Consider the following 26,552-nt stretch of genomic DNA (forward strand, 5'->3'; position numbering starts at 1 on the left):
CTAGAAATGAAGTAGCTCAGGATTAAGTTTAAACATTTTCTGAGTACGTCTGTGTGGACCATGTTCTAAGCTCTTACTAAATCATAGATATGGGAAGAAGAGGGTGGAATTACATTACTGCTGTTTAACAGGCAAACATTTTGATGCAAGGGAATCACAGAATCAAAGTGTTTGGGAAGTGAAGGATAAAGTCACACCTTTACATGTTAAGGAGTTTTTATGTTACCTTACTCCTATGGATCCCATGTAAGATCTAAGGCCAAATTCTCTATTCTGACAGGACACAGACCTACATGTGCACCTGCTTTCATAATAGCTCTGCTCCTGCCTCCATCAACAGCTAAATGCTTGGGAACTTACATCTTTAAGGAAGTATTTAGTACACCAAGGTGTTTCTGTTTCAGCACGAAGCCTCTCTTCGTTCCTCTGTCGTTCTTCAAGAGCTCGCTTGTGCTCCGTGGCCTTATCAATGTCTCCATCCCGCAGAGACTCTGTCACGTGCTGCCACAGCCTCCTGCAAAACAAATGGGTAACTTCACTGTTCAAAAGTTTCCTCAGCCTGCCCCCTCGAACTACAGGATCACTGCAAGCAGTTCTCTCAGAACAGGAGCATTTCCTCCCCTTACTCATGACAAACCAGCCCAGGTCCGAGCGCGGTGCCATAGTGCAGAGAAGGGCTCACAGCTATGCCAGCAACTGGGAGCGGGCAGGAATAGCTCTGAGGTTTTGGGAGTGCCAATCTGTTTGCCAACCCTTTAAAGCTGCTATGGAAGTGCTATTCAACAAGCAGTTTCTTGTGAGGATGTCCCTCATCAGGAACTGCCCTGCTGTGCAGCTGACGGTTAAAAACAAAAAAAAAAGAGGCTCTGTTCTAGCAGGCACTCTGTGAACTCAAAAAACATCTGTTCACGAATAAGAGACAAGATAAACAACTATGTGCCTGCACTTGGTTTTTGCACTTTTTTCTGTGCTCTTGGCTTTTATTTTTAAAAACATGAAAAATTAAGATCACTGCTGCTAAGCACTATGAACAAATTGTTTCTACAATTTGCAGGTTTTGCTAAGGCACTCACCAGACTGCTCAGGGCAAAAAGGGTCAGACACGAGCAAGCACATACTCTACCTAGATTCAAAGGGTCCTTGCTTCTCCAGGGGCCGGACTCGTTTTCTCGTCACAGTCAGCTTTGTCAAGTCCACGTATTTTGTCTCCCCGTTGCTGTAGGTGAACTCAAGCACACTGTTCCACTCCCCCTGCACTCTGCACACCACCGTGTTCGTTGCATTCTGCTTCACTTCACCCGTGACTCTGGCAAAGAAATCTGGTTTTAAAAGGCCATGTCTAAAGACACCTGAGGACTATCAGTTGCATAATCACTCAGTCCTGGATGAGTTTGCAAACTTGTCACACTGCCTTGAAAAATGTTAGTTCCATGAATTCCATTTGCATGAAGAAGCTCAGAGAGCAAAGTGACTTTCACTCTCTGCTTTAGTTCTCTTCATGTTACCCAGGAAACTCCATTTTTGGCTTCACCTTAAGCTTATTGCAAACCTTTTAATGGACTTGAAAAGAAAAAGAAACTAACACAGGTTGGTTCTCATGCAAGAAGCAGTTGATCATTGCCACTTGAAGTATCAAATCAGATACATAGTTCAGATTTTTTTAATAAAAATTAAACTTTCTAGCAAGAATATATTTCATGACCTGCTGGCACTTTATCTTGAATCTTTATATTTCAGTGTTCTCAATATGTAGGTGGTCTCATTTTTATGTTGCTCATATAAGCAGCAGACATACAAAGGCAGAAAAACAAGTAGGAACCTAGGAATTGGGAGAGCTGCTTTTTTTTCCTGTCTCTTCCACAGAAACTTCTGCCAATAGCAAGATACGAAAAATGTCTTTCTAACATGCAGTATTTCATTCAAGGTGTTGCACAGTGTTCAAGTATCACCATAATTACACACTGATGCACATTTTTCTCCTCAACATCAAGACCTGTCCAAAGACCTTCTGACACCCACTCCATCCTGACCGAGTTGTGGAGCACTTCTTGGCAAGCAAATGACCACCCTCCAACAGAACTTATCTCCCAGAAACAAAGAAACAAAAGGGTTTGTGCACTATGCAAACCAGATTTGAGACATTGTCACTTGCAAGGGGCTGCAGGATTCACAAATTACACTATCTCCAGCTCCCATTAAACTGCAATTACCTGTTCCCAAGCTCCCTAAAAGACCACTCTCCAGCTCCCTTTCACGCATTTCATCAGCACTCACAAAAACCACAGGTTACATCTCCTTCCAAACTTCCTGACTTGCACACCACAACGACATACAGGAGAGTGGGAAAGCAGCACTTCTGTGCTCCCACCCTGTGTATGGTGTCATGCTCAGAGGAAGAAGGGAGCACAGGACACCAATCCCACTTCCCTTCTTCCACAAGCACTGGTCACTCCCTGCTGTGTCTACACTGACCTGGCATCAAAATAGAGAAATCCATCTCTCAAACAACAAAACAAGGATAACAGGTCAGACCTTTCAGCACAGAGACACTGGATGCCAGTCAAATCAGACCTGCAGGGAATCTCTGGGGCAAGTAAGGAAAGCTCACAGCCAGCTCACAGCAGGAGACGGCAGCCAGGACTTCTGCCACATCATGGTCCAGCACCTCAAACCTAATTTAACCTCACTAAAAACATCTTTAAAAAACCCCAAACAGACTGATAAATATGTGCTGCTCACACACAGTTTTCCATCACAAAAATTTAAGATTCATAATTTTAAGCAATAAAAGCACATTTACAACTTTTATTTTTTGTGGAGGTTAACAAGCACTAACAATTACTAAAACCAACTGAAAGAGCAAGAGACAAGCAAGCAGCATTCACTTTGTGCTGCTTTTCATCCCGTGACTTCCACACCTCACCAAAGCTACTGCACGTGGTGGAGTCCCTGTTCTCCTCCCAAGAGATCCACAAACAGCCTGAATCCATAGGATGCCAGAGACCAGCCCAGTCAGACTCTGCAATTACATCTTCACAACTTTAAGACTTCCATTTTTTCCAAGCATTGGTAACAACAGAATACTGACATCCAGTATTTTAACATCAATCATAAAATTACTGTCTCTGCTCAGCTTAAAGCAAACAAAGCTGTATCACTCACTACTAAGGTGCAGTGTTGACCTGCTCCATTAGAACTCATTACAACTTGTATTTTTCCAAGTTGCTTTGCTCTGTGACACACACCCATTCCCAGTATTGCAGACCACAGTATCTGCCTGAACTGGTACGAGTGACAAAAATCTGGTAGCAGTTATTTGTAAGCTTGGCATGACTGATATATGCCTAGCTGGTCATTATCATTATCCTCTATTTCATCCAGCTAAAGAGGTACAGGACCAAGGAGCCAACATCCAGCTGAGGTCTAACAAGAAGGGTCACTCTACAAAAAAATCTATACCATTGCTATAGCAACTCAGTTGTGCTCTGGGTAACCATGACAACACTGCTGCTTCCCCATCAAGAGATTCTTTTGGCAATGTCCAATCATCACCATGTCAAATTTTCAATAGTTGCAGTACCTTGAACAGATCTCTCTTTAAAAAGCCTCTACATCTGTGACTAATTTCCGAAAGACAAATAACAAAACAGTTTCCAAAATTAAATCACTGAAGTAAAATTAATCCTATCACTCATGTTTTATGGCACAAGAGGTGCTCTTTACGGCACAAAGGTGCTCTTTTATCGCAAGGTGGAAGATACATTGTAATCAATGGAAAAAAAATCCCAAATGATGTGTCACTTTCAAATTGCATCAAGTGAAACAGAATTACATGAAAGCTTCAGTTCTCCAGCTGCCATTGGGACAAGGGAGTTATGCTTCCAAGTTAAATTCAAGGCATGTATGGGAATTTATGGGGCGAGGTGAGGTGTTTTGTATTCTTTAAGCAACAAATACAGCCTTACCCTGCTGTTTCAGGAAAAATGGTTAAGAGAAGACTGCTGATTTTTTGCAACCTGAGAGAGCAACCCACATCTAAGAAATTCTGATGTTCTAGGCTGTTATATATTTCATTATGATCTCCAACACTATTTAAATAAACACGATTCAGTAAACAGCTGAGTGCAAAATGCTCTGGAATCAGATATTCTTTGTGTTACTACTGCCCAATTTGTTCCTTTCTCAATTAATTGTCTATATTAGCACAAGGGTAGTCTGCAGCAGTCTTAATATAAAACATCAAAAAAAACCCTTTTGCACTAACTGCGCAGACACATCCTAGCATTTGCTAGAAAGAAGCCCAAATAAATTTCCACTGGATCTTCTTTTATTTACCTGTTAGTTTCTAAACATGTGTACCAGCGAAGAACTACCATGAAAAGAATTACTACTTTTGTCTTCAAAAAAGGTAATTTTACCTAGAGATTTTCTATAAGCTGTACTTAAACTTGATAATCTTAAGTTTCCTACCTAGAAATCCTAAGACAATGATCCCTGCAGTGCACTTACAATGCATGTTGCAAACAACGTGTAACCCTTTAAGACAGTGAGATCAATCTCGTTTCAAACAAACAAACAAAAAACCGTTCTCACCGATGCAATTTGCCACCATAGAAGGGTTTGGTGTGGAAGTTAATACTTGCAGAATACCCAGTCTTTGCACAGTTTATGTTGACTTTTCCTCCCAGTTCTACCCAGGGAACAGTTAAAATTGACCGAGCGTATGCACAGGGCAGAGAGAACGTGTATTCTTCCCCATGTTCCAAGAGGCTTAGGATACCTGTGTGGAGAAATACAAGAATCCCTGAATCAGCAGCACTGGCCAAAAGGTCAAGTTTTTGAAACATAGTCAGTCCAACCTCTGACTACTTTTCCTCACAGCCTCTCACATCAAAAAGTAAAATAAAATAAAAAAAACCCACAAGGTGACATTTATTAGATTCTAGATGCAAGCATTTTCCTGAAAGTACTAACCTGAGTAACATGCATTTATGTCTCTTTTGGAGAAAAAACACTTATCCCAGCAATATTGCTCCATAAAGCACAATACTGTGCTGTGCACACACTTCTCAGTGGTACGTAAAGAGGCTGGTCACTCTCTTACTGATGGCTATGGAGCACAGCAAGACAAGACTTGCACTGACAAAAGGAAATATCAAATGAATTCCCTGAACTGCAGATCCTGAAGAAGGTTAATACTCCCATTTTACCTCCCTATAATACAACTTATCCTACCTGAAGGCAGGTAGCAGAGACAACTCTCCTAACTTCACTTCTCTGCAAAGATAAACCCAACTCTTGCCTGGCAGTAGCTTTTGCAATAAATGAATCTCATAGAATCTCAAGAATCTCATAGAACAGTAGAATTTTTCTTGGAGTTTTAAGATACGCGGGTTTGTTTCATTCCTATAAAAAAACCCCAAAATCCACCTCTTGCCATCACAAGACCATAGCACAACACCTGGCTGCTGCCTGCCTCAGCCCGTGCCTCTGGAGCACAGGATCACTGGATGCCTCACATCAGTATGAACAACGCGACAAATTCTGAAAACTTATGACCTGATTTGAGAAAGGCCCTAGAGGAGATATCAGTTTCAGAGATTACCTGGTACAGCCAAAGCATCGAGATGTGCCCTCCACATCCCCTGCCATTCCCTTGGTCATTCCTTTGTCCAGTGCGTAGTTTACATGAAAGTGCCTGGAACCCCCAGTTACTGGGCAATATACACAGGGGACACAGAATGGGAGAGGCTGTCTCATCTCCTGCAGTAAATACTAGTACTAAAGGGAAGTTACAGTTAAAGGGCAGTTATCCTTCTCTGTCCCTAAAGGATCCAATTTTTCTAGTTAAAGAAAATCAAAACGTGCACAGTAAGATACACTGACTGCAATACAGGGAGATGGAGCAACACTTCTGTTTAACAAATGTCTGATGCAAATTTATTCATAAGTATCAGTTTACATCACAGTAACTGCCCTTGGGTTTAAAAGTTAAAATTATATTTCCAAATATAATCCTGATTTTTGGCAAAGAATAAGCCTATCTGTTTTTCCACCCCATATGAAAATTTGCTGTTTACACAATGATGACTTGTAGCATCGTCTGTAATTTGTAAACAGTAAAAGTAAAGGAAGACATCACCAGTGATTACATATCAACTCTTGCAGATCACAGAGATTAGAGGAAAACCAAAAGTATGCAGGAAAAAGAAATCTAAAAACCCACTGATGTCTTCTGCAAGCAGATTATTATAATTTTTTAAAAGTCTTTGAAACAAAACTACTGAGCAGTATTCCCCTACCAGAGGAATGTAACATCAAATCTGCTATCAAACTAATATTTTAACAACCTACTAAAAATGAATAAAGGACAGAAGTTACACTTACCCTCGCCAACCATCGTCACTCCTATTGACATTCCTAAGAATTTACTTTTTGTCCAGACGTGGGCATTGACACACATCTTTCTCTCTACACACTCAGCATAAAACCCTGAGACAGGAGGATGGTGGGACACTTGCTCGGCTACAAATTTTACTGTATAGTAGTCCAGCTCTGCTTGGCCTTCCACATCTTTAGACAGATTTGCTTGCTCCGAGGGGGAGTGAGCAGGGAAGTTACTGCTGGCATCAGCAGCTACGTCGCTCTTCGGCATCCTCCAGGAGCAGTGGAACGTCTCCCCGATGATGGGATTGTAGGGTTTCTTTGCAATGGCTCCTTTGCGGCCCTCGTGGAACGAGGTGAGATAATACTCAACAAAGCGGATCATCCTCTCCTCAGGGGTGGTGCCGTTCGTGATTGCGATGAAGAGATCCGGATGGGACATGAAGTCCGCATACATCTCCAACAGCGACCGCTTCTCCAAAATAAATGTGGGAAGAACCACCTGGAACAAAAGAAAACCCAGAAGGCTCTAGTAAGTAAAACAAAAGAGACAGGCATTTTATAAGGGAAGTTCTTGAGAGGAGGATTCTGTCCTGTTTTTGACACCACACATTCAGACTGAACTTTCTTGTCCCTCTTGTAGGATGTGAGCAAAATACAGTGATCAGAGGTTCCAGAAAAGCAATTAGGACTATTAGGATTAAAGATGCTGAAAGGGATTGAGTATCAGGAGGAGAAAACAAGTGTGAAGGACTCAAACTACCGCAAGGAAGGTTCCATACAGAGGTTAGGAGAGGATTTGTCTAATGGAGAGAAAAGCAGCTCTGGAGAGCTTGCAGAATCTCTCTCACCATAGCAACTAAAACAAGCATCCATAAGAAGTAGCATAGTATAGGTTGATCCTGTACCTCTGAGCAGAGGCACCTTACACTTTCCCAGTTACATTCACCACTATTAAAAGCAGTTCTGTCCTTTGCTGAGCCAAGAGCAATCCTGTGGAGTGAGAGGCCATGGATATTATCAGCCTTTTCCTTCCCCATAGTGGGAACCAACCCCACATAACTAACTGTTGTAAACAGCAATACAGGGTGTCTCAACCATGACATCAAGACAACCCATTTAAATCAGCTGCACCCAAAGAGAAAGAACACAGACCTAACACTCCTAATAAACATGTCAGTTAAACTGAATACACTTGTCATGTTGTTGCAACACCAACCTGGAGTATTAAAGTGGCTTTTCACTTCAGTACCCTGATACTCTGCCTGCTCTGAACTAAAGATAATTATACACAGCCAAAAGTCACAACTGGAAGACAGGCTTGACAATTTCTTCCAACTAAGAGAAAAAGATATCCCAAATCCAATCTTCAATATAAGTGAAATAATGACTTAATCAATTTCTGGTTAAGCAGCAAGTGTTTAAGCTTGACCTACAGACAGTGGGGCCTGTTCCTACCATCTTTTTTTCCCCTCTCAAGTTGTGAAAGGTAAGTTGCCCAATACAAGTGTTTCTAGGGGTTATGTAGCTAGTGCCCCAAAAATAATTAAACAAAAATAATTATAATCCATAATTCCAAGAGAGAGAGTGTTTTCCTCATTCCATGGCACTCTAAAATCCATTTTTTATTCAATAGTGCCTAGTGCTTATGGTAAGAAGTCTTTACAGGAGTGAAATGAACTTAAACTGGTAGCAGCCTGATTTTCCCAGATTTACTGCCCAAGTTGTCCAGTAGGAACTGTTAATTTTTCCAAGCAGCTTGCTTTTGATATTTGCACTCAAGTGTCAAGTCTGACTCTCTCCAGTGTAACTTTTCTTGTGTCTGCTTGTGAGCAAACACAGAAATGAGAATAGCAAAGAGGTGTAAACAAGTGTGTAAGGATCAATAACGAGGAACCAAAAGAAAACCTCTTTTCAGAAGTAGCATGAATACAGCTGTAGGGTTATGTAAGTTGTGTGAAAAAGCATTATCAAGACAGAAAAGAGATCATGGAAGGAAAGCAGAAAGAAAAATAAGAGAAGTCTGTAGAAAACAGCATGAAAAGACTCAGGTGCAATCACAGGAAAGAAAACAGGCCATTACAGGAAAGGCAACAAAAACACAAAGAGAAGGTAATAGAAAAGATAAGGTCAGTTGCACTAAAGAAAATCCACCTCCTCAGCCCATTTCTCTTAAACCTGCCTCAAACCGGGACATCACATCTTGGGACCTGAAGTTGCTACAGGACACAATTTAATATAAAACACAATATTGTTCAATACAGAAGTTGAGTTTAAAATGATACTTCACTTTTACCACAGCCAGTCTTCACACTTCAGTCATACTTACTCTTGTTAAGTCCATGCCCAGTTTCAGCTGAGACAAGAGATGCAAGATAACGCTGCGCTGCTCTTCCACTGCTCCTAGATCATCTTCTTTATCATCACAGATATCCTCCAGCTCCTCATCTGGATTTATTTCTTCAGGTTCCTGGAATAAGAGCCATAAACTCAGCTCAAAGATGCAACTGGCCAGGGAGTATTCAAAAAGGACTTCATACTGTATTTAACTGTCCATGTATGAAAAAAGACTAAATAAACCCCTGCAGAGAGCTACACAATGGAATCTACTCCCAAGATAAACAACTGCTAAAGAATTTGAAGGGATATTAAGATAACTCAGTGCAGATTCCATCTAGAGGATTCAGGCTAAGATTTCTCACCACCTCTCACAATGGGTCATGGGAAAAAAAAAGCAGCTCAAAAGAAATCATGACCTGTTTTCCTTTAAGTTTTATGAGCTCACAGAATGGCAAACATCTAGCACATACACAGAAACAGCAAAGCAAAAACTACCAGAAATTCCAACCACTTCAATAACACCCCTCCACCTTCACGCTATTTCAGCCTTTCCAGTGTTGCCATCATTATTCCAGAGGCTGTATCAAATGATACGTGACTACCATCCTGCCTGGTATCTCCCAAGTTGCTCTTCACAAGCATTATGGTATTGCTGCTAGTGAGGGAAACAGTGTAACAGTGAAGGAAACATATGTAACAGTGAAGCAAAAAAGAAAAGTAACTTAAGAGTAGTTTTATAAAGAAACAACAAAACTCCACACATACACACACTACAGGTGCTGGTTGCCTGTTTAACTAAAGCAGACAGATTAGTAGAAATGATATCAGCACCATTTTAACAACCCTCACACCACAAGCTGAAAGTCAAACGCTTCAGGCAGAAGGGAGGGTGGTATTCCTGGGGCTCTGAGCTGCATCCTCCTGGGGCAAACAGCTGGAGGGAGGCAGATAGAGAAGGGAGAGGCACTGAATGCCACTGTAAGGCAGCAATATGCCTCTGCCTAAGCAAAGCCATTTGTTCTGGAGCAGCTGCCCTGCCTGGAGACAGGTTTATGAACACTCAACCACCCAAAACTTGGGGTCAAGCCCACACGCAGCGCTCAAATCCTGTTCAAATGTACAATACCAAAAAGGTGATTCCTTTCCAAGGATGTTATGCTGTTTGCTTTCATAACTACTGGAGGTGAAAATACCTGGGGGCAGGGATAACACCAGCCATATCCCATGTATTCAAACTGTAACTTGCTTAATTATTGGAAGAAAGGAATTACGCGATTTAGTTGAAAGTTCCTAGCTTTGCTTCATTTTTTCTTTTCTTTTTTTAACTTAATAGTAACTACTCTGACCCATTTAAAAAACTGCAGCAACTGAAAAAATTATTTTATATTTCGATTTTGCTCCAAGACAGACAGCCCAGTGCTGTTGCAGAGACATAAACCAGCACATTATCTTTTCACAATGACAGTCTCAGCCAAACAACTGTGTGAAACCAACTAGCATAAGGAGAATGTAATTATGATTTTCTAGCTTAGTTAGGAAAACATGTTCTTCATCATAATCCCTGCTGTTTTTTTACTTTAGTATTTTGCAATTCAAATCCATTTTGTCAGTTATAATGATACAGGCTGTAGCTGATAATGATATAGACTGTAGCTGTATTTCAAATACATTAAGCCATTCTGAAGTCAAGTGATGAGAGTTGTTCAGATTAAGAAAAATTGATGCAGCAAGACCTAGAAAAAAAAGATGGAGATGTCATAGCTGGAGACCAGCAATTTTGTCTTTTGTCTGCTTAGGCAGTTCTTCTTGGGCCCATTTTGAGAGTGTTATGAATTTCAGTTAGTTTTTTTGCACTTCATTATTTACTTGTTTTAGATCAAAATGCAAGGGAATACTGCCTATTTCAACACCTTGCATTACCATCCCAACTGACTTCCTCCATTTGATGTTTAATTACATAAAGCAGCAAAAAATTGTTGAAAAAACAAGCTGGAGAGTTTCATTTACTGCAACTGGACTCACTCCTCCTCCAGCACAGCTAATCAAAAGTATAACTGTCATTAAATCATTTTCCCAAATTATGACTGAAGCATTCACAGGTATTCCTCTAAATAATTCCCCGCAGAAATCAGATGTTCACATTACCTTACCCTTGTTAGCTCGCAGGGCTCTGCAATGGATTGCTCTTCTCTGACAGATGCTGGTTTGTTTATCTCTGCTGGGAAATTCTGAGCTGCTCCATTTTTGAAGTGGTTTGCCAGAGAGATCTTCGGTTCCAACCAACTGATTGTCGTCCCTGAAGCAAAAGAAAGTTTGCGCTGAAGCTTGCTCATCCTCCGCAAGGTCAGTAAACAGTTTTTCACAAAAGAGATGTTTTTTATGGAATAAGCTGAAAGCAGCCAATTCCTCCTGCAGCCAATGCCTCCAGCAGCCACTAAACAAAGGTGGTGCAATGAGACACCACCTTCAGTGATCATTAGCACAAACACTGCGATTGGTGAGCTGTAATACATGCAACTTGGACTGGAGAAACTAGTTGGTGTCATGAAAGGTGTAATCAGACACTACAGGAGGAACCCAGTATCACAGGAATGTTAAGTAACCCTTATAATTTTCTTTAACTGGTACAAAAAAAAAAAAAAAAGGCAAGCTGCTTTTCACTTATCAGCTTCTCAAACCCAGCTCAGTTCTACATTAAAAAGAGATAAAGCAGAAGTTTTGTTGTCAGTGTTTTCTCTGGAGAAGGTGTTTGTTTTTTCTCAGCTGCAGAAAAGGTAAGCACATGCTGTTGAATAAATAATAGTTGTCAGAGAAAAAAAAAAAAGGCTGCAGGGCTTGGAAGGCTATTACCCACCTGATGATTCCAGCATCTCCAGTTACTCCCAGCTAATTTATCAGAACATATCGAGTTCCTCGTTAATAATACAAATGTTCCATTCTTTTTCAAAGGGTAATAAATGTACAGGTGACTCCAATCAGTTTTTACTGAAGAATACACAAACTGACAAACCATCTTGGTTGTGTTGCAAACACAGAAATTATGAGGAAACCTGAATTTCCACCACCAGAGAGAAGTTCCCTGTGCTTGGGAATCTATACTAAAATGTCTGTTTCCTCTTCCTATATGATACACAATCCTTTATTTCCAGACCCCTGTTACCAGGAACTAGGTCACATCCTCAACCACAACAGGCAGAGTAAGTTAAATTCAGATAAACAGTAGCATTTCCACCAGGAAAATACTGGGGTAGGAAAAAAGTCCAGCTTTACTATTGAGCCAAGACAACTTTTCCCACAGCAGTTTATTTTCATAGTCTATTACTCATTACTATTACTCTGTTACATAATAAGAAACAAAAATTCCTGAGCAGTTTAAGCTATTTACACAGAAGTTTCAAAGAAGTCAAAAAATAAGATGCTCAGAATGTCACTGTCACACATATCTTTTTTGAAAAGGTTTTGCTTGTCTTTAAAACCTCTTCATGACACCTGCTTTCTAAGCTTTAACTTTCAACACACTAATCTCTAACTGCATATTCTAGGCTGAACTTAATCCACACTCACTGCCTCTACACTAGCTTGAATTTAATAAATAGCCTCCCTTTTATATTCCCTATCAGCTACATCTAAAACGACCTTATTTATTATGCACTGTTTAATTTTTGCCCTTAGGAGGGTATTATTAAAAGATTTGAGCTACCAGTTGCGTTTTAATCATAAAATCATAGAATCATAATCTTTCTGAATGGACAATATACCACCTTAACATTTCTCTTTCACTGGAAGATCATATTCAAATCTGCTCTCAACTATTTTTCACAGGCACAAGCTATTCTTCTTACTTGTGTTCTCCTCCTCCCTAAAAGTCTTCAACCCATTTCTTTTTAAACTTTTGTCAGTACTTCCCCTGTACTACAACACAGACCTCCCAGAACATAGAATCTTTACTTCTAACAGTGTTCTTCAAGAGTTGCAACTTGTTGCTGCGATTCACCTTTATGATAACAAAGTACCTTTTTAAAAAAAAAAAAATCCAGTACATTTCCCCACTTCTGACTTGAATTTAGAAAAAGTTAATAGCTGCAACTTTCTTGTTCATCTTTAGATTTGTGATTCATGATGCACCCTGATGTGTTGATGCAGTATTTTCACTCTTCTGTTTTTTTGGTGTTTTTTGTCATCTAATGATTTATAGCAAAATGGAACTCTTACATAATTTCTAATTCTTGTTTTTTAGGCCTGACAAGCACTTGTCCAAGACATTCTTCACAGTCAAGTACCGCTTCAATGGACTCAAAGATACTTTTTTCCACTTCGTGTTTAAACTGATGTTAAGTTAGACAAGTCTCCGTCACTTCCTCCTGCACCTCAATCATATCTAGGTGAAGCATGATGACCTGCTTTCCTGATCCTACTAAGACAATACAGTGCTTGTATATATTTTATTAGATAGCACAGTTTGATTTCAAACTTTTCCTTTTTCATGTTATGTTTTCCTACATTTAAATATAGAAAGAGCCTCCTGCAGCATTTGAATTAAGCTACAACTCTTTTTCTTTCTATATCAACTCCTGAACCCTCCAAAAAGGCTCTACCAGTTGAACCAGAAGTATCCCCCTGAGTTAAGAGGAGAAATCTAAGCTAAATAGATTTTGATTATGATAATAATAATAATAACAATAACAATGTTCTTTGTGATCCTTGAAAGGAACAAGTGTATTATGGTGTCTCTAGAAAGGCCACAGCAGGGGGGAGCATGGAAGGTTGCAAAAAGGAACATTCATTCTTTTAGTGGTCTGTCTTTAACTCTGGCTCCAGTAATGCATGATCCAATCTGCTGACCCTCCCCTCTCCATCTCCTTAGGATATCACCAGAAATCTTCAAGAGTTGGACATCTCCAAGCAATTGTTTTAGATTTGGCCATTAACAGGCAGATACCAATTGAACAGCAGTGAACTAAGCTGCTACACATATAATTTAAAAAATTATAAACCTACAACACCACTTGTCAAAAAAAAAACCCACAAAAAACAAAAAAACAAAACAAAACAAAGCTATCTTCTTAAGTTGGTCCAGTGGTGCTTAGTGGACCCTACCTATGTCCCCAGACACAAGTCAAAAAACCATCTTAGTAGTGCACATGTGAAAATGCCAGAACAAAAGTACTTCTGATGTGCACCTCCCACTGTTATCCACCAATAGTCAAAAAAATTCAAAGGGAATAGGAAGAGTTCTTTCAGTGTGAGTAACTTCAGAGTTTGGACAAAGGTTTGGAGAGGTGCCATCCAACTTTTCATTTTTAAAATGAAATGTTGAACTGAAATACAGCAAAAAAGTTAATTCATCCTATTCACATATTCTCTTTTAATGCCTGTGGTGATTTTAGAATTACAAACTTTTTTATATAGTTTTAATACTTTTATATGACGTATTTTTTCATCTTAAAAGCTAAACTAATTACAGCTCTAACATAATATGCCCTGGCAAAGCAGGCACCACAAATATGATAGGAATATGGGAAAGATAAGGCAAGAGACAGTTTATGAGTATACTCTGTTACATAATTACCATATCTACAGATCTGTTGTGCAAGAAAAGCATTTGAAAGTCCTCAAAAGCTTTTTGCTCACAAAAAGCCACAAAGTAAACACATGAAAAAAGGCACAATAAAATGCAGAATTTACAAACAACAAACACATTCAGTTCCATACACTGCACATGAATTAGGGTAGAACAGTTCTGTTACCCCTACTTGCATAGAAGTGATCAATTGTGCAGACAGGGCAACATATTTATCTACTGTCTGTGAATGGACATACTCCACATGCATGAGCAGTAAGGTTTGGTGTTTGCAGGGGTTTTGTTTGTTGTGGTGGTCAGTTGTTTATTAAAAGAAATTTTCTTTTTTTCTTAACCTTTAAGCAATTTGCATTGGCTTACAAGTCTGTTCTGGTCTCAGAATGGAATGCAACACGTGTCTTAGGCCATGGTTCAGAGTAGGACAGTAACTCAAAACAAGAATACTGATATATTAATAGTATTAATAGTAACCTGTACAAATGTAGAGCTGTTTTAATGTTTAAGTAGAAGTGGAAGCTACACACATGTAAATGTTTATAATAGGTATTTAGTGTGCAATAAACAAACAAACAAACAAAAAACCTATGACATTTGACAGAATTGTATCAGACACTATATATCCTAGCTTCTGCAATCCCATGAAATTCCTACTCTACTGTTACTTTTCCTGAGAGGTCAGTACATCCCAAAGGCAGCCTTTGTGATGTGCTGCCTTATGTAGTTTTATTCTGCTGCAAGATGCTGTACAACAATTAGATGTTATATTTATGCAGCTGCTGCCACAGACTTCTTGACAGAATACACTATATATAAAAAAAAGTATATATATATATAACATGCATAGAGTTCCACCCAACACAAGCAAGTTAGGCTCTGGAAAAGCTCACAAAGAAGCCAGTTTTCTTTGCCCATGTGAAAATGGATTCAGTGGAACAAACCTTTCTGCAAGAAGGGAAGGATTTGTATTTGTTACAGAGTTCTGCTCTCTGTGAGCACCTATACCCACCTGCTGGTAAGGATCCCTTTTGCTGAGAAGCATGTTGTAACTGGAGAATATGGAAACAGTCATTTAAGCAGTTCATGGTTGCCATGGAAGTTGCTTTGAGCATTAACAGGTCTTGATCCAAGGACGTAAGGTGACCGGAGACAGGAAGGCATTCTATGCTCCTGATCAAGTCTCTCTGCTGGCCTTCAGCCTGAGACATCATCTGCCAAACAAAACAGCCACTTATCAGGGGGTGGAAGTGCTGTGTGATAAGTGCTCAGCTGTGCACACAGGGGAGCCCAAATGATTTTATGACAATAATAAAACAACAAGGTAACAGATGTATGGCAAGGTAACTGTACTTTGTTTTCTTGATGCAGCCTACTAGAAAGTCATTAAATGCGTAATGAAATTCCCATGGCAATACATGGCACCTTATTAACAAGCAAAAGAATAATCAGAGTCATTCAAAAAAGAAGGAATTTGAACATGATACCTGCTGCAACAAATATCAAAAACTTCCATGCCTAGATGATAGGGAGGGGAGGGAACCCCACATGCACTCTATATGAGGAGTAATTAGGCTCTGTGCTCTGCACAGACTGGAAAAGGACCTACTGTCTGTGAGTATTAAGATCTTTTTACTCCCTACAAGAAGGGATGCAGCACTTTGAAGGAAAAAAATATATTACTCATTTTGGCTCAAACCATAAAGGATTATCATTTATTGCCTGCACTGACACCACACTCAGGATCACTATCTCACCATGTACTTCGCAGAGAGGGAAAAAAAGCCAGCAGGATTTTTACCTTCATTATGTGTTCAAATTGCATCTGTCCTGCTGTCACTGTCCACCTTCCTTGCCCCCCCACCAAGCTCCTTTCCACCCTCACACGGAGCTCCACACCCCTAAATCACAGAACCTGCAACATCACATTTGCCCACATGAAGTACGGGGGCAAAGCACACCAGCCACCAAGCAACACTCACAGAAACAAAATATTATCTGATTTTTGAATCATAGGATTCAAACTCCTTTACTAGAATGTAAACTCCTACACGTTAGACCCCTTTCTGGGGAGGAACAACAAATATCGATGTAACTGGACAGCATGACTGTAATCATTATGTGTTCTGGCAGTTGATTTAAATATAAAGACAGATTGATTTAGCAGAGTAGCAGTAGAATTTCTTTAAAGAATCTAAAGTGCATTAATGCATTTAACTGCTATGACACTATGTAGCTTTTTAATTCACCAATCCTAGCAGTACCTTACTGGGTTTTTTTGGTTTTCTTTCAGTACTTCTGCAATCCCTTCTAGGAACTATTTTAAGATTTTATGCAATACATAAGGAACACGTATTCATCCAAGGTCACGGTATGTGGTATCTGGAACATTTAAGGGCTTGGCTACGTAGCATGTGAATGTGTGACTGTACAGAGCACTGGCTCTCTGGAAGTGGTTTAACTGTGCAGAGTCAGCCTTAGAGCTGACAGGGCAGAAAGCTAGTAAAACAATTATATACAGCCTTGCCTATGCAAACACATCACTATCACAACAGACTCCTTTTCCTCCAGTCACAAACATGATAAAAGTCTTTGTGTGTAGTTTTTTCCCAATACTTTGAAAAAAGTGTGTTGGATTAAAAAAACTAAAATCCACAGATAATCTGTTGACAAATCATGACAATCCTTCTGACGACATTCACTGTTAGTAATTTACTATTTGATAGGACCCAAGCACTTCATTCCAGCATCAGGTCAGACAACAAGACAAGCCATGCTATGCTGAGCATTGCAGTTCAAGTAGGCACATCTCCCCTTTCAAAGAATACACTTTGAACAGTCCTCAGTTTTTTCTTATTTATACACTCAGATTTGGAAAAAATAAAATAGTGCGAGAAGAGGAAAAGCACCGTGACTAAAAATGTAGTATCAATGAGAAGTTTACAGGCAATCGTTCTCACTTTGCAAAAACATACACCTGCATTTAGTGCAAGTCAGCATAAAGATCTTCTTACATCTCCTGCTTTGCAAGGTATCCAAGTCAGCAGCGTGACACGTATTCAGCCAAGAACAAGGGGAAGTAAAAGGGAAAGAGACTGACAGAAGACCCAGCTATAGTGCAATTCATAGGAAAATCAAAAAAGGTCACCATGCAGCAAGCAGATCCTTTGAAAGAGAAGTTGCTCTTCCCCCAGTTTCTCACACAGAATTTGTGAGTATTGAAGCTGTATCATGCTCAGGTGTAACAGGCGTGTACCTGCCCTTGAAGTATTTCAACTATATCTTTAAAAAAAAGTAGGCATTGTATCTAATAAGCATTTTTGCTTTAAAAAAAAGGGCAAGCAAACTAACATTGAGAAAAGCTGCTACTACTGAGGATTCTTCATCTGTACAGGTCAAAAATTTTGAAGTTGATAAATAATCATGCTGTGTCTCCCAACTCAGTAGCAATCAAAAGAGAGCATAAATAGTTTCCTGTGCTCTTTGCAATGCCAAGAAAAATCATTCCACTTTACTTCCCACCCAGTGAGAATCCAAGTAGAGAATGCAAGCCACTGCTTCAGTGCTCCAGCTCACACACACTTCCCTTTTCTCCCTAAAATTTTGAATGCCATATCACCTTTTGAAAAGTCAAAAAGTGAAAAAGCCATTTCTGAAACACTATCTCACTTAAAGGCAGCTTCTCAAACACCAAAATACAACAACAACAAAAAAACCACTGCTCAGAGAGCTATTGGCATGAATTCTATAAATATTAATGCCATATTCTGTATTGTCACTGTTTCCATGCAATAGGTAGGAAAGTGAAAGTATTATTTAAGTTCACCAAATGTTGTAAGTGTTGCACCACACTACTAAGAAGTTTATCACAAGTAAGAGGTAACTTGATGAATCAAACTGAAAAGCAACTACCTGTAAGGCTTCAGTTCTAAAATGAATTTGGAAGACAAACTTCTCTTTCACAAGATAAAGCAGATGAAACAGCTTACAAAACACAGAAGCCAGAGGAATGCCAGAATTTTTCCTGAGTACCTGGCAGGACTTCACATGTCTCTGCATTAGTACTATTGGAGACTTTACTGCTATTAGAGGATAAAAACAGGATGTCAGCAGTTACCCTTTTGCAAGACATCTGCAAGAACAGTCTGCTGTGGACAGAGAGATTCACAGATTCTAAGGTCTAAGATCTACCCTGTAAATATTCACAAGTTAAATCAACCAGTAGTCAGTCTGTTCTGTCGGTCAAGATGGAAAAGTAATTATTTCTGGTTTTCCCCCCCAAAATAGACTACACCTGAATGTGCAGTGAAAAAAAAAGCAGGCTTCTGAATTGCTCTCTCTTCAATCACATCCATCCCTAGACAATTTGTCCAAATTTACCAGAAAGTGGTATTAGTATTCTTAAACATCAATCATGACCAACTTCTCCTTAGTCATAGGAGATACAAGCACAGCTTAGTCAGTTCTTCTATACCTTAACATGGGAAGAGAAGTGTATAATAGCATCACAGTATATGAGGTCATACTTCCTCCTTAAGGATATTCCTTTGTCACTTGTAGTGCCAGGACTTGCAAGGAAGAGAACATGCATAGTTCTATCTTCAGCATCAGGATACTATTGCAGAGCACAAAAATCACAGAATATACACCACATACTTCTACAGTTAGCCAAGGCAAGTTCCTTATCCTCACACAGCTGTGCAGTAATAGCTTAGGACATGCTACTGACAATACATCCAGCTAAGAATAGCAGGTTTCTCCACAATCCTACAAATAACACGACAGCTCTCTCAAAAAAAAATTAAGATAATTCAAAGCATACAAACCTCTCTAACATCTACAAGGTGATCTGGTTGCATAATGGGAACTCTTTTTCCTGCTGGCAATCTGTGATGTCCAACACTGAAGAAGGAAACTGCATTTTGACTGGGTCTTCTCTGCACACCAGGAGAGTTGGCGCTTCCTTGGGATGCAAGAGAGAAGCTGCGAGATTTCAGAGGAGGGTTGTTCTAGTGAATAAATAAGCATATTGAGAAACATTTACAATTAATCCTAATAATCAACAAATGTTCTAATATGAAAGATACAGCAGGAACAGCTTAATTCATAATTTTTTAAAGAGCAAGGACAGATGACAAAGCCCTAATAATGTATTAGTAGCAACTGCTAAATATTTTGCACTGTCTGCTGCCAGTTGCCCTGTTTTACAGTCTAATTACAATCAATCTGTGAAATGGGATTGATCAATAAGTATCACTTCTCTGACTTGAAAATTAGTCCTTGATCTGCAACAGTAGCAGAAGTTGACTCCTAACAGATCCTGCAAGGATAGAGTTAACATTTAAGAGAATGGAATTTTGTTTAGAACTACTAATTGAACTTCTCTCTTATAACAAAGCCAGCTACGAGACACTGACTGTAACTTAAAAGCAAGGCTTTATTCAGGTATCAGAACAGGTGTTATGGCAGTCAGGAGGTTCTATCAAACACATTGTATTTGCAACCACCACATTGTTGGTTAGCAACAGTACCCAGATATAGTGTTGAGGACTTCCTTCTCAAACATGGGAATTCATCCTAAATTTATTTGTGGGTTGTTGAGTGGTTTTCAGAAGAAAGGTAAAGGTTAAAAAAAAGGAAAGCAAAGTTCCCAAAATGAAAGAGCTTCAACAACATGAAGCCCTGTTTCCTCATCCATTTAAAAAAACAACACAAGGCCACTGGAAAAATACTGGGCTAATATCCTGATCTTTCATCTCTGCTCCCTGTTCAAACACCAGCTCAGCATCACCTGCTCAGAGAGGACCACTCAACTCTTCAGAGGCTAATGGACTTCACTCTGTTTCATTCCTAGAGCATATTTCTATTACAAGTCATCTATTAAGCAGAAAAATGTTCTTTGACATAAATTTCAAGCCTGACCACGGGTCCTTTTGTAATATTTGTCTTAGATGGCAGAACAGTTGTATTTGCAATTATTTCTGCCCGTGAAAATATCAGTCATACCTTTCCAATAGCTTCCGTGTGATGCTGTGTGCAGATCTGTAGCCTGCTAACCCAGTGCTGCCGTTCTTTAGCATCAGTAGCTAATAAAAGCAAACCAAAAGGATTATGTCTGAAGACGTTTCAAAGTAGGAGCAAACCAGACTGCTTCACGCTTGAAAACACATTTTAACAGTGCAAAGTAATATTTTTTTAAAATCTAGAACTTGTTCACATGTAATAACTATAATACTAAAGCAAGCTCAGCATAAATAGTATGTACTTTTTCTTTCTTTCTTGTTTTTTTGTTACAAAATTAATTGGGGGAAAAAAAATCAACAAACCATAACTCCCCTCACACATATTGTCATCTAACAACACAAACCATTTTCCTGGAATAAAAGTAAGATATCTTGAATTAGAAAATGACAGCAAACCTACAAGGAAAGAAATACTAAAAGTTGTTAGCCCAGATTTCTGTAGCCTACAAAAATCAGAGAATGGGATTTTATAAGCACCATGAGGCAATTAACAAACCAAACATTAGGAATATTGCAGTTCTCTGCAAGCATCCACACAGTGCTGTTACCTACAATGATTTAAAACCTTTGAATCAGTACAATTTGAGGACACTACAGATGGAGATTAAACTCCACTCTACAATACCAAGTTCAGTCTTCTGAAGGTCCTGAAACCCAAACATTATGGAACTATCCATAAAGACAGACCGTTTCTAACAGAAGAGCGGGATGGAAGTTTTGCACACAGTTCCCACTGCAGCAGTCTGCCAAACAAGTTCTCTCTCCTGGGCTATGCAGCCAAGGCCAGCCAGGCAGCCACAGGTGAGAGCCAGGACTGTCCTCTAGTGGAAGAATCCCCTGCCCAAGAACCCAGGCCCTACCTCTTAGTTTATACTGCTCCCCACTGGCAGCGTTGACTGTGAAGGTGTGAGAGTCCTCATCACTGGGTGAAATGACAGCCCCAGCCAGCTGCAGGGTACCCCTGGGCTTTAGATGTCTGGACTGCTCATTCACAAAGTACTCCAGCAGGCCAGCATCGTTGTTTAACACAAAGAACCTGCAATGATAACAAAACAAACACGCTAAATAAAACCTGCTCCTTTTCCTTTTTTTTTTTTTTTGTGGGGCTGGTGGTACTGGGAGAAGTCAATACTTTCATTACAAGTTGGCACAGATGGCATTGGGACTTAATGACTTGAGTCAGGCAATCGGCCAGTGTGGTATGCTAAGGACATGTCTCTCCAATATTAATTTGGTTGCATTGTGTTGGTCTAGCAACAGGACCAAACAGGAAGCCTGACCAGAGAATTTCACCTGACATAGAAAATCAAGTTATTGCAGTCCAGATAGGCATCCTGGAGAACTAAACAGAAAAGCTTGTTTAAGTTTGAATTTGCAGTAGAGAAGTCTTTAATTTTTTTTTTTTTTAATGATGGCATGAGTTAGCATAAAGCTGAAGACTCAACAGAAAACAAAAATATTTTTTAATGGAAAAGGACAAAAACCTCAATGCTGTACATGCTTTTTACACATACAAACTTAGTTACAAGCCACCAAATGAATTAACCGCCTCCTACTTCCTATGTCTTTTTTTATTCATGCCTTAATACAAATATAATTCATGTACACATTAGCTTAATCTATACTGAGAAAAGAATAAGACTCTTGCAAAAAAGTTTGTCTAATAGCAATAGGGAAATCCAAGTATTGTTAAAAAATCTGAAACCTGTTCATTTAGATGCTGCAAAGACCAGCATTACCAAAAAGCACCATAAAAGACTTACCGATATTGCCAACCAGTAACAAGATTGGTGTATTTCATTAAGTAGCCATAAATATTTTCCATGTGATCGCTACCAAAAGAGAGAGAAAAGCAATCAGCCAACATCAAACATATTTTAGATCTACCAGCTTCTGATCATCATCATCTATTCTCAGACTGAATGAATTTTCACTTTCATTTTTAGAATGTCACTCATTTTAATAAAGATACACTTAACAGATCTTCCAGCCTCATTCCTAAAATATTTTCTTAAAGACATCTTAACTATATTTACTGAATTCCAAATAATTTCAAATCATAATCAGCTTCAGCAATAGTTGTTCTATTCAACAGGTACTTCTGGACACATTTTTACAAGTTTCAGGTAATTAAAGACTTAGTAACCAAGCTGCTTCTGCTTCCTGCTCCCTCTTCTAAGCAGGCTTTGTATTTTTGGACTCCTAAACAAAATTAACTTCCACAAGCTTTTTAACAGAACCTTGATCATGGTCACCAACCCAAACAGCCCACAGGTGCTCCTACACCAGCGTGGTGTTATTAATCCCTAATGCCCAGCACCCTTCTCCCTGCACAAACCGTCACGCTCCCGAACAGATGTTCTACAGAACACAACATGCAGGTACAGGTCACACCAACATATTCTGAAATCTAAAGCAGGAGCCAGAACTTCTCCTCCTCTGGCCTGACGGGAAAATCAGGTAGTTTCTTTTTTAAGGACTGATCTTGCAACATCCACCAGAAATGAGAATCCATCAAAGTCATTTTGGCATTGCATATCACTACAGGCAAAATACATTACTGCTTCTGAAAATCAGTTGCCCTAAATAAGGCATGCAAGTGCTATGGTTACAAACTACTCACTTTAAGATCACAGTTTAAAGACCTGTTTTATGCTGTATGTTCCCAAAGTTCCCACAGTTGCCACCTCAATGCCCTCACCTCTTACAGCAGGGCATAATCATAGAGTGAAGAACACACTTAATAGACAATTCAGGTCTCCAGTATGAGGATTTCCTATTACTCCAATGAAGAATTGAAACAATGACCCAAATATCAGACACTATTTGTTTTGTTTTTTTTTTAAAAAAGATGTGTTTACCTAATCTTATTTAGATTTTAAGTTCAAATTTCAGTAGCTCATAGTATGTTGAAGATTAAAGGAAATTATTCAGAGTCCAATGGAGCAGCAGCCTGTCTTGGTCATGAAAAGGTCAAAGTAGCCCCATATCAGCAAAAAGGGAAAGGTGGGGAAAAACAGGATTACTACAGCCAAGGGATCATCTCCATTAGTGGGTTTTGGTTGCAAACATAGTTGGACTAAGTATGGGAGTAAATCTCAAAAACATCTGGAGCTGCTTTCTACACCTCATTTATACACGGTGTCAATATCACCAGATTAATTAGATACCTGACAATTCGATAAACGTAATGTTACACTGTTTCATCCTAAGGGAAGCCATTTAGGATGACACTAATGAAAACAGCAACAGAGCAAATCACTCCCATTCCATATCACTACTCAAATAAGAGATGCAAGAATGTATATTTTTGAAGAAAAAACAAGTTGCTGATTTTGAATGTTACATTTAAAAGCAAAAATACATGTTCTAGCTACTACTGCAGCAATCAGTATTGCAGTAATATCCTTCAGTGGAGAGCAGCCAGCAGGACTATCTAGGAATTTAATTTCTAATAGTTCATTAAGTGGTACTACAGATAAAAATAAATCCAAGGAGAGCAGAGGGTGTTCAGGCTATCGTGTATTTTAAATGTCTGAAAAGTTAAAGGAGACATAATCAAACTCATCCTCTGCAGACGCCTCTCATTTGTTATTACTGGCATACAGGGGAAGTGCAGTTTAGACTTCCTTGCTGTCTTAATTTAGCTGAAAGTTATGAGATTGCATAGTCATAAAAATGTATGAGCTTGGGTTTTAATCGTCTGAAAATCGTCCCTAGTCACAGCTAATTGTTTCTCAATTTTAGTGAATGCAAGCTTCACCCCTGCTTTCCAATGAGACATCGTACACAACCCTGCAATTTGGGCTAGAGCCACTGCACTCTCCCATTAACTGAAGTGCTAAATCACAGGAACCTTTAACAGAACCCAAGAAAAATTAGAAAAGTAACTTCAGACTGCAATGAATACAGCAGACCTATGTGTATGGTCTATGGAAGTCCATTCATCTGACAATGGGAAATTAAAAGGTCTTTGATTAAAATAATTTGACCATTTTTCTTTTTGAGTGTGACATGTGAGGTGGTTGATTTTATCAGTCTTTAGAAAAAGGAAAAAGTCACTGTAGCAGGGAGTGCAGCTCTCTTGGGGATGTACTTCCACATCAAATGACCACTTGACTACATTTTGCCTTCATCCACATGTTCCTCTTCCCTTGGATTTTCACTTCGACTATACCCAAACTTCGCCCAATGCCTCCTCCTCAATAACTTGTATCTCTAGCCTCATGAGTCCCAAAAGTTGGGGGTTCAACTGAAAGGCTTTGAAAACATCCAGAGAAGTCTGAGGAAGTGACTGAGGACAAACAAGCCAGTCACCCGCAGCACTGTGGGCACTGCCAAGCTGAAAGGAGCACACTGCAGCAAATAAACACGAGTGCATGATGTTAAACACACGGACCAGTTGTGTTCCAGAATCCCTAACTCTGCACACAGGGCGTCCCCAAACCCCATATCTCAAACACTGAGCTAGAACTCAATGGACACGGTGAAGCCCAGAAGTACATTGAGCAGGTACCTCCCATTCACTGCCAGGGATGAGAGACTAAACTGTGGGAGATCAGGAGGACATTAGAAGAGCCAAAGTCCAAAGAGATGGAGCATGAGCAGAGGTCCCTGCTAAATGAGCTGCCTCTTGGACAATATTGGTTGAATTATTTTCCTTCTTAATTGTGGTCATGCATCTGCATTAGAACTGCACAAACCCAAAAGACTGTATTTAGCTTTCACCCTGCCAAAGGCTGGGCAGACTTTGAGCACCCATGCCAATAACAGACAGTCTGCCTGGCAAGGGGAAGGAAAAACTTGGCTGATACTCAAAACATTTCCCTTGACAGTATAAGGGCTGAGAGGTGAACACATAACCAAATATAAAAGAGTAAAAGCACAGATCTTATAGGCACTGCTCACACTATCTGAGCACAAAGTCCCATACCACGTTGGGCAGGGAATTTTCAACACTTAAACTAAGGTTTATTTTTAAATAACAATTTTATATGCTGAAGAAATCTAAATCCAAATCCAGTCTGCAAATTGCAATTCACAAAAAGTAAATTCCATAACTGCACACAACACATGACAGAACTACAGTTAACCTCCTAATCTTCTGGGTAAGCACTAGTATTTTCCCATGAATACTGAAACATATTCTCAATATTACTTATGAACACGGCAAGAGATTATAACTACAGTATTTCTCCAAGAATTTTAAGATGAGTGTCTCCACAGTAAAAGTTAAACTAAGATATTTGTTGATGCTAAAGCAGTATTGTAAGGCAGTTAATATTGAAAAAAGAAAATCCCAAAAAACAACCACAGAAAACCCAGTAATATTTCACCAGTATGAAACTAACAGCAAAGTTCTACAGAGTGCTACAAAAGGTTTCTAAGATGGTAGACCTTGGGAACAAGAGGTTGAGGTTCAGGCAGTGGCTCTACTCACAGATAATCACAGTTCATAAAAGATGAGTAAGATTTTCCTTAAAGCCCTTACCGTTGTTTCATTAGAAACAGTGCTGGTAAAAAACCTTTTTCAAAGTCATCCATGTACCTCTGAAGCCTTCACAATTCCTCACATTGGGGTTTTTGACTTCTAGGAAACAGACTTTGGAAGTGAGCTTGACACAAAACACTGAACAACTTAGCACTGACACTGAAGCCTGGCTACATTGAGATTTTTCCCAACTTTACCAAGACCTTTGCATTCACAGTGCTGCCTACATGCATGTACATGCACCCAGGGGTACGTGTATCTTTCCATAGCCAAGATGCTGTTGTTGCTATTCAAAATGCTTACTGCAGTCTCAGATTGTCAGAGGAACAGCAACAGCTCAGCAACAATGAGTCAACAACTCCTAAGGGCCCTATTTCTGTTGCAATTCACGTGTCCTGTCAAAGGAAGGAAATGTTGCAACAGACATGTCATAGCCTTAAGGATTTCAAAAAAAAAAAAAAATTGATTTTAACTTTGCTGGGCTACTTTAAGTGACTACTTTAAGTGAGGATACTATACAAATCACAACCCAGGAAAAAACTATGCAGAAACTTGTCTCAGAAACATCTGAACTCCAGCCCAGCACAACCACCACCTCCCATAATCTGGGGTTATTTCCAAAAGGCTGAACACCACTGAACTTGACTTATCACACTTATTCAGTTTATAAATATTATGAGAGACTGAAACTGTCCACCTAAGCAAATGACAGAATTCTATGAACAATTACACATCAGTT

At 39.4% G+C, this 26,552-nt stretch overlaps 1 protein-coding gene across 2 annotated transcripts in view; it reads right to left on the reverse strand.

Moving 5' to 3' along the window:
- The window catches only part of OSBPL11 (oxysterol binding protein like 11), a 44,763-nt gene that overhangs the window by 6,753 nt on the left and 11,458 nt on the right, over positions 1-26,552 (reverse strand). Inside the window, exons 2-12 of one of the 2 annotated variants that reach the window (XM_050340333.1) lie at positions 22,086-22,154; positions 21,183-21,358; positions 20,306-20,385; positions 19,126-19,308; positions 15,312-15,513; positions 10,875-11,020; positions 8,714-8,854; positions 6,388-6,886; positions 4,594-4,780; positions 1,124-1,306; positions 361-514 (exon numbers count right to left, since the gene is read on the reverse strand). In XM_050340333.1, coding sequence (XP_050196290.1) covers positions 361-514; positions 1,124-1,306; positions 4,594-4,780; positions 6,388-6,886; positions 8,714-8,854; positions 10,875-11,020; positions 15,312-15,513; positions 19,126-19,308; positions 20,306-20,385; positions 21,183-21,358; positions 22,086-22,154 — 2,020 coding nt within the window. Of the gene's footprint in view, positions 1-360; positions 515-1,123; positions 1,307-4,593; positions 4,781-6,387; positions 6,887-8,713; positions 8,855-10,874; positions 11,021-15,311; positions 15,514-19,125; positions 19,309-20,305; positions 20,386-21,182; positions 21,359-22,085; positions 22,155-26,552 lie in introns of those variants that run through there. The other variant, XM_050340334.1, reaches the window with a different exon arrangement.

The sequence above is a fragment of the Myiozetetes cayanensis genome, unplaced genomic scaffold, assembly GCF_022539395.1.
Source record: "Myiozetetes cayanensis isolate MyiCay16 unplaced genomic scaffold, myiCay2020 scf9, whole genome shotgun sequence".
In the NCBI taxonomy this organism is placed as follows: Eukaryota; Metazoa; Chordata; class Aves; order Passeriformes; family Tyrannidae; genus Myiozetetes; species Myiozetetes cayanensis.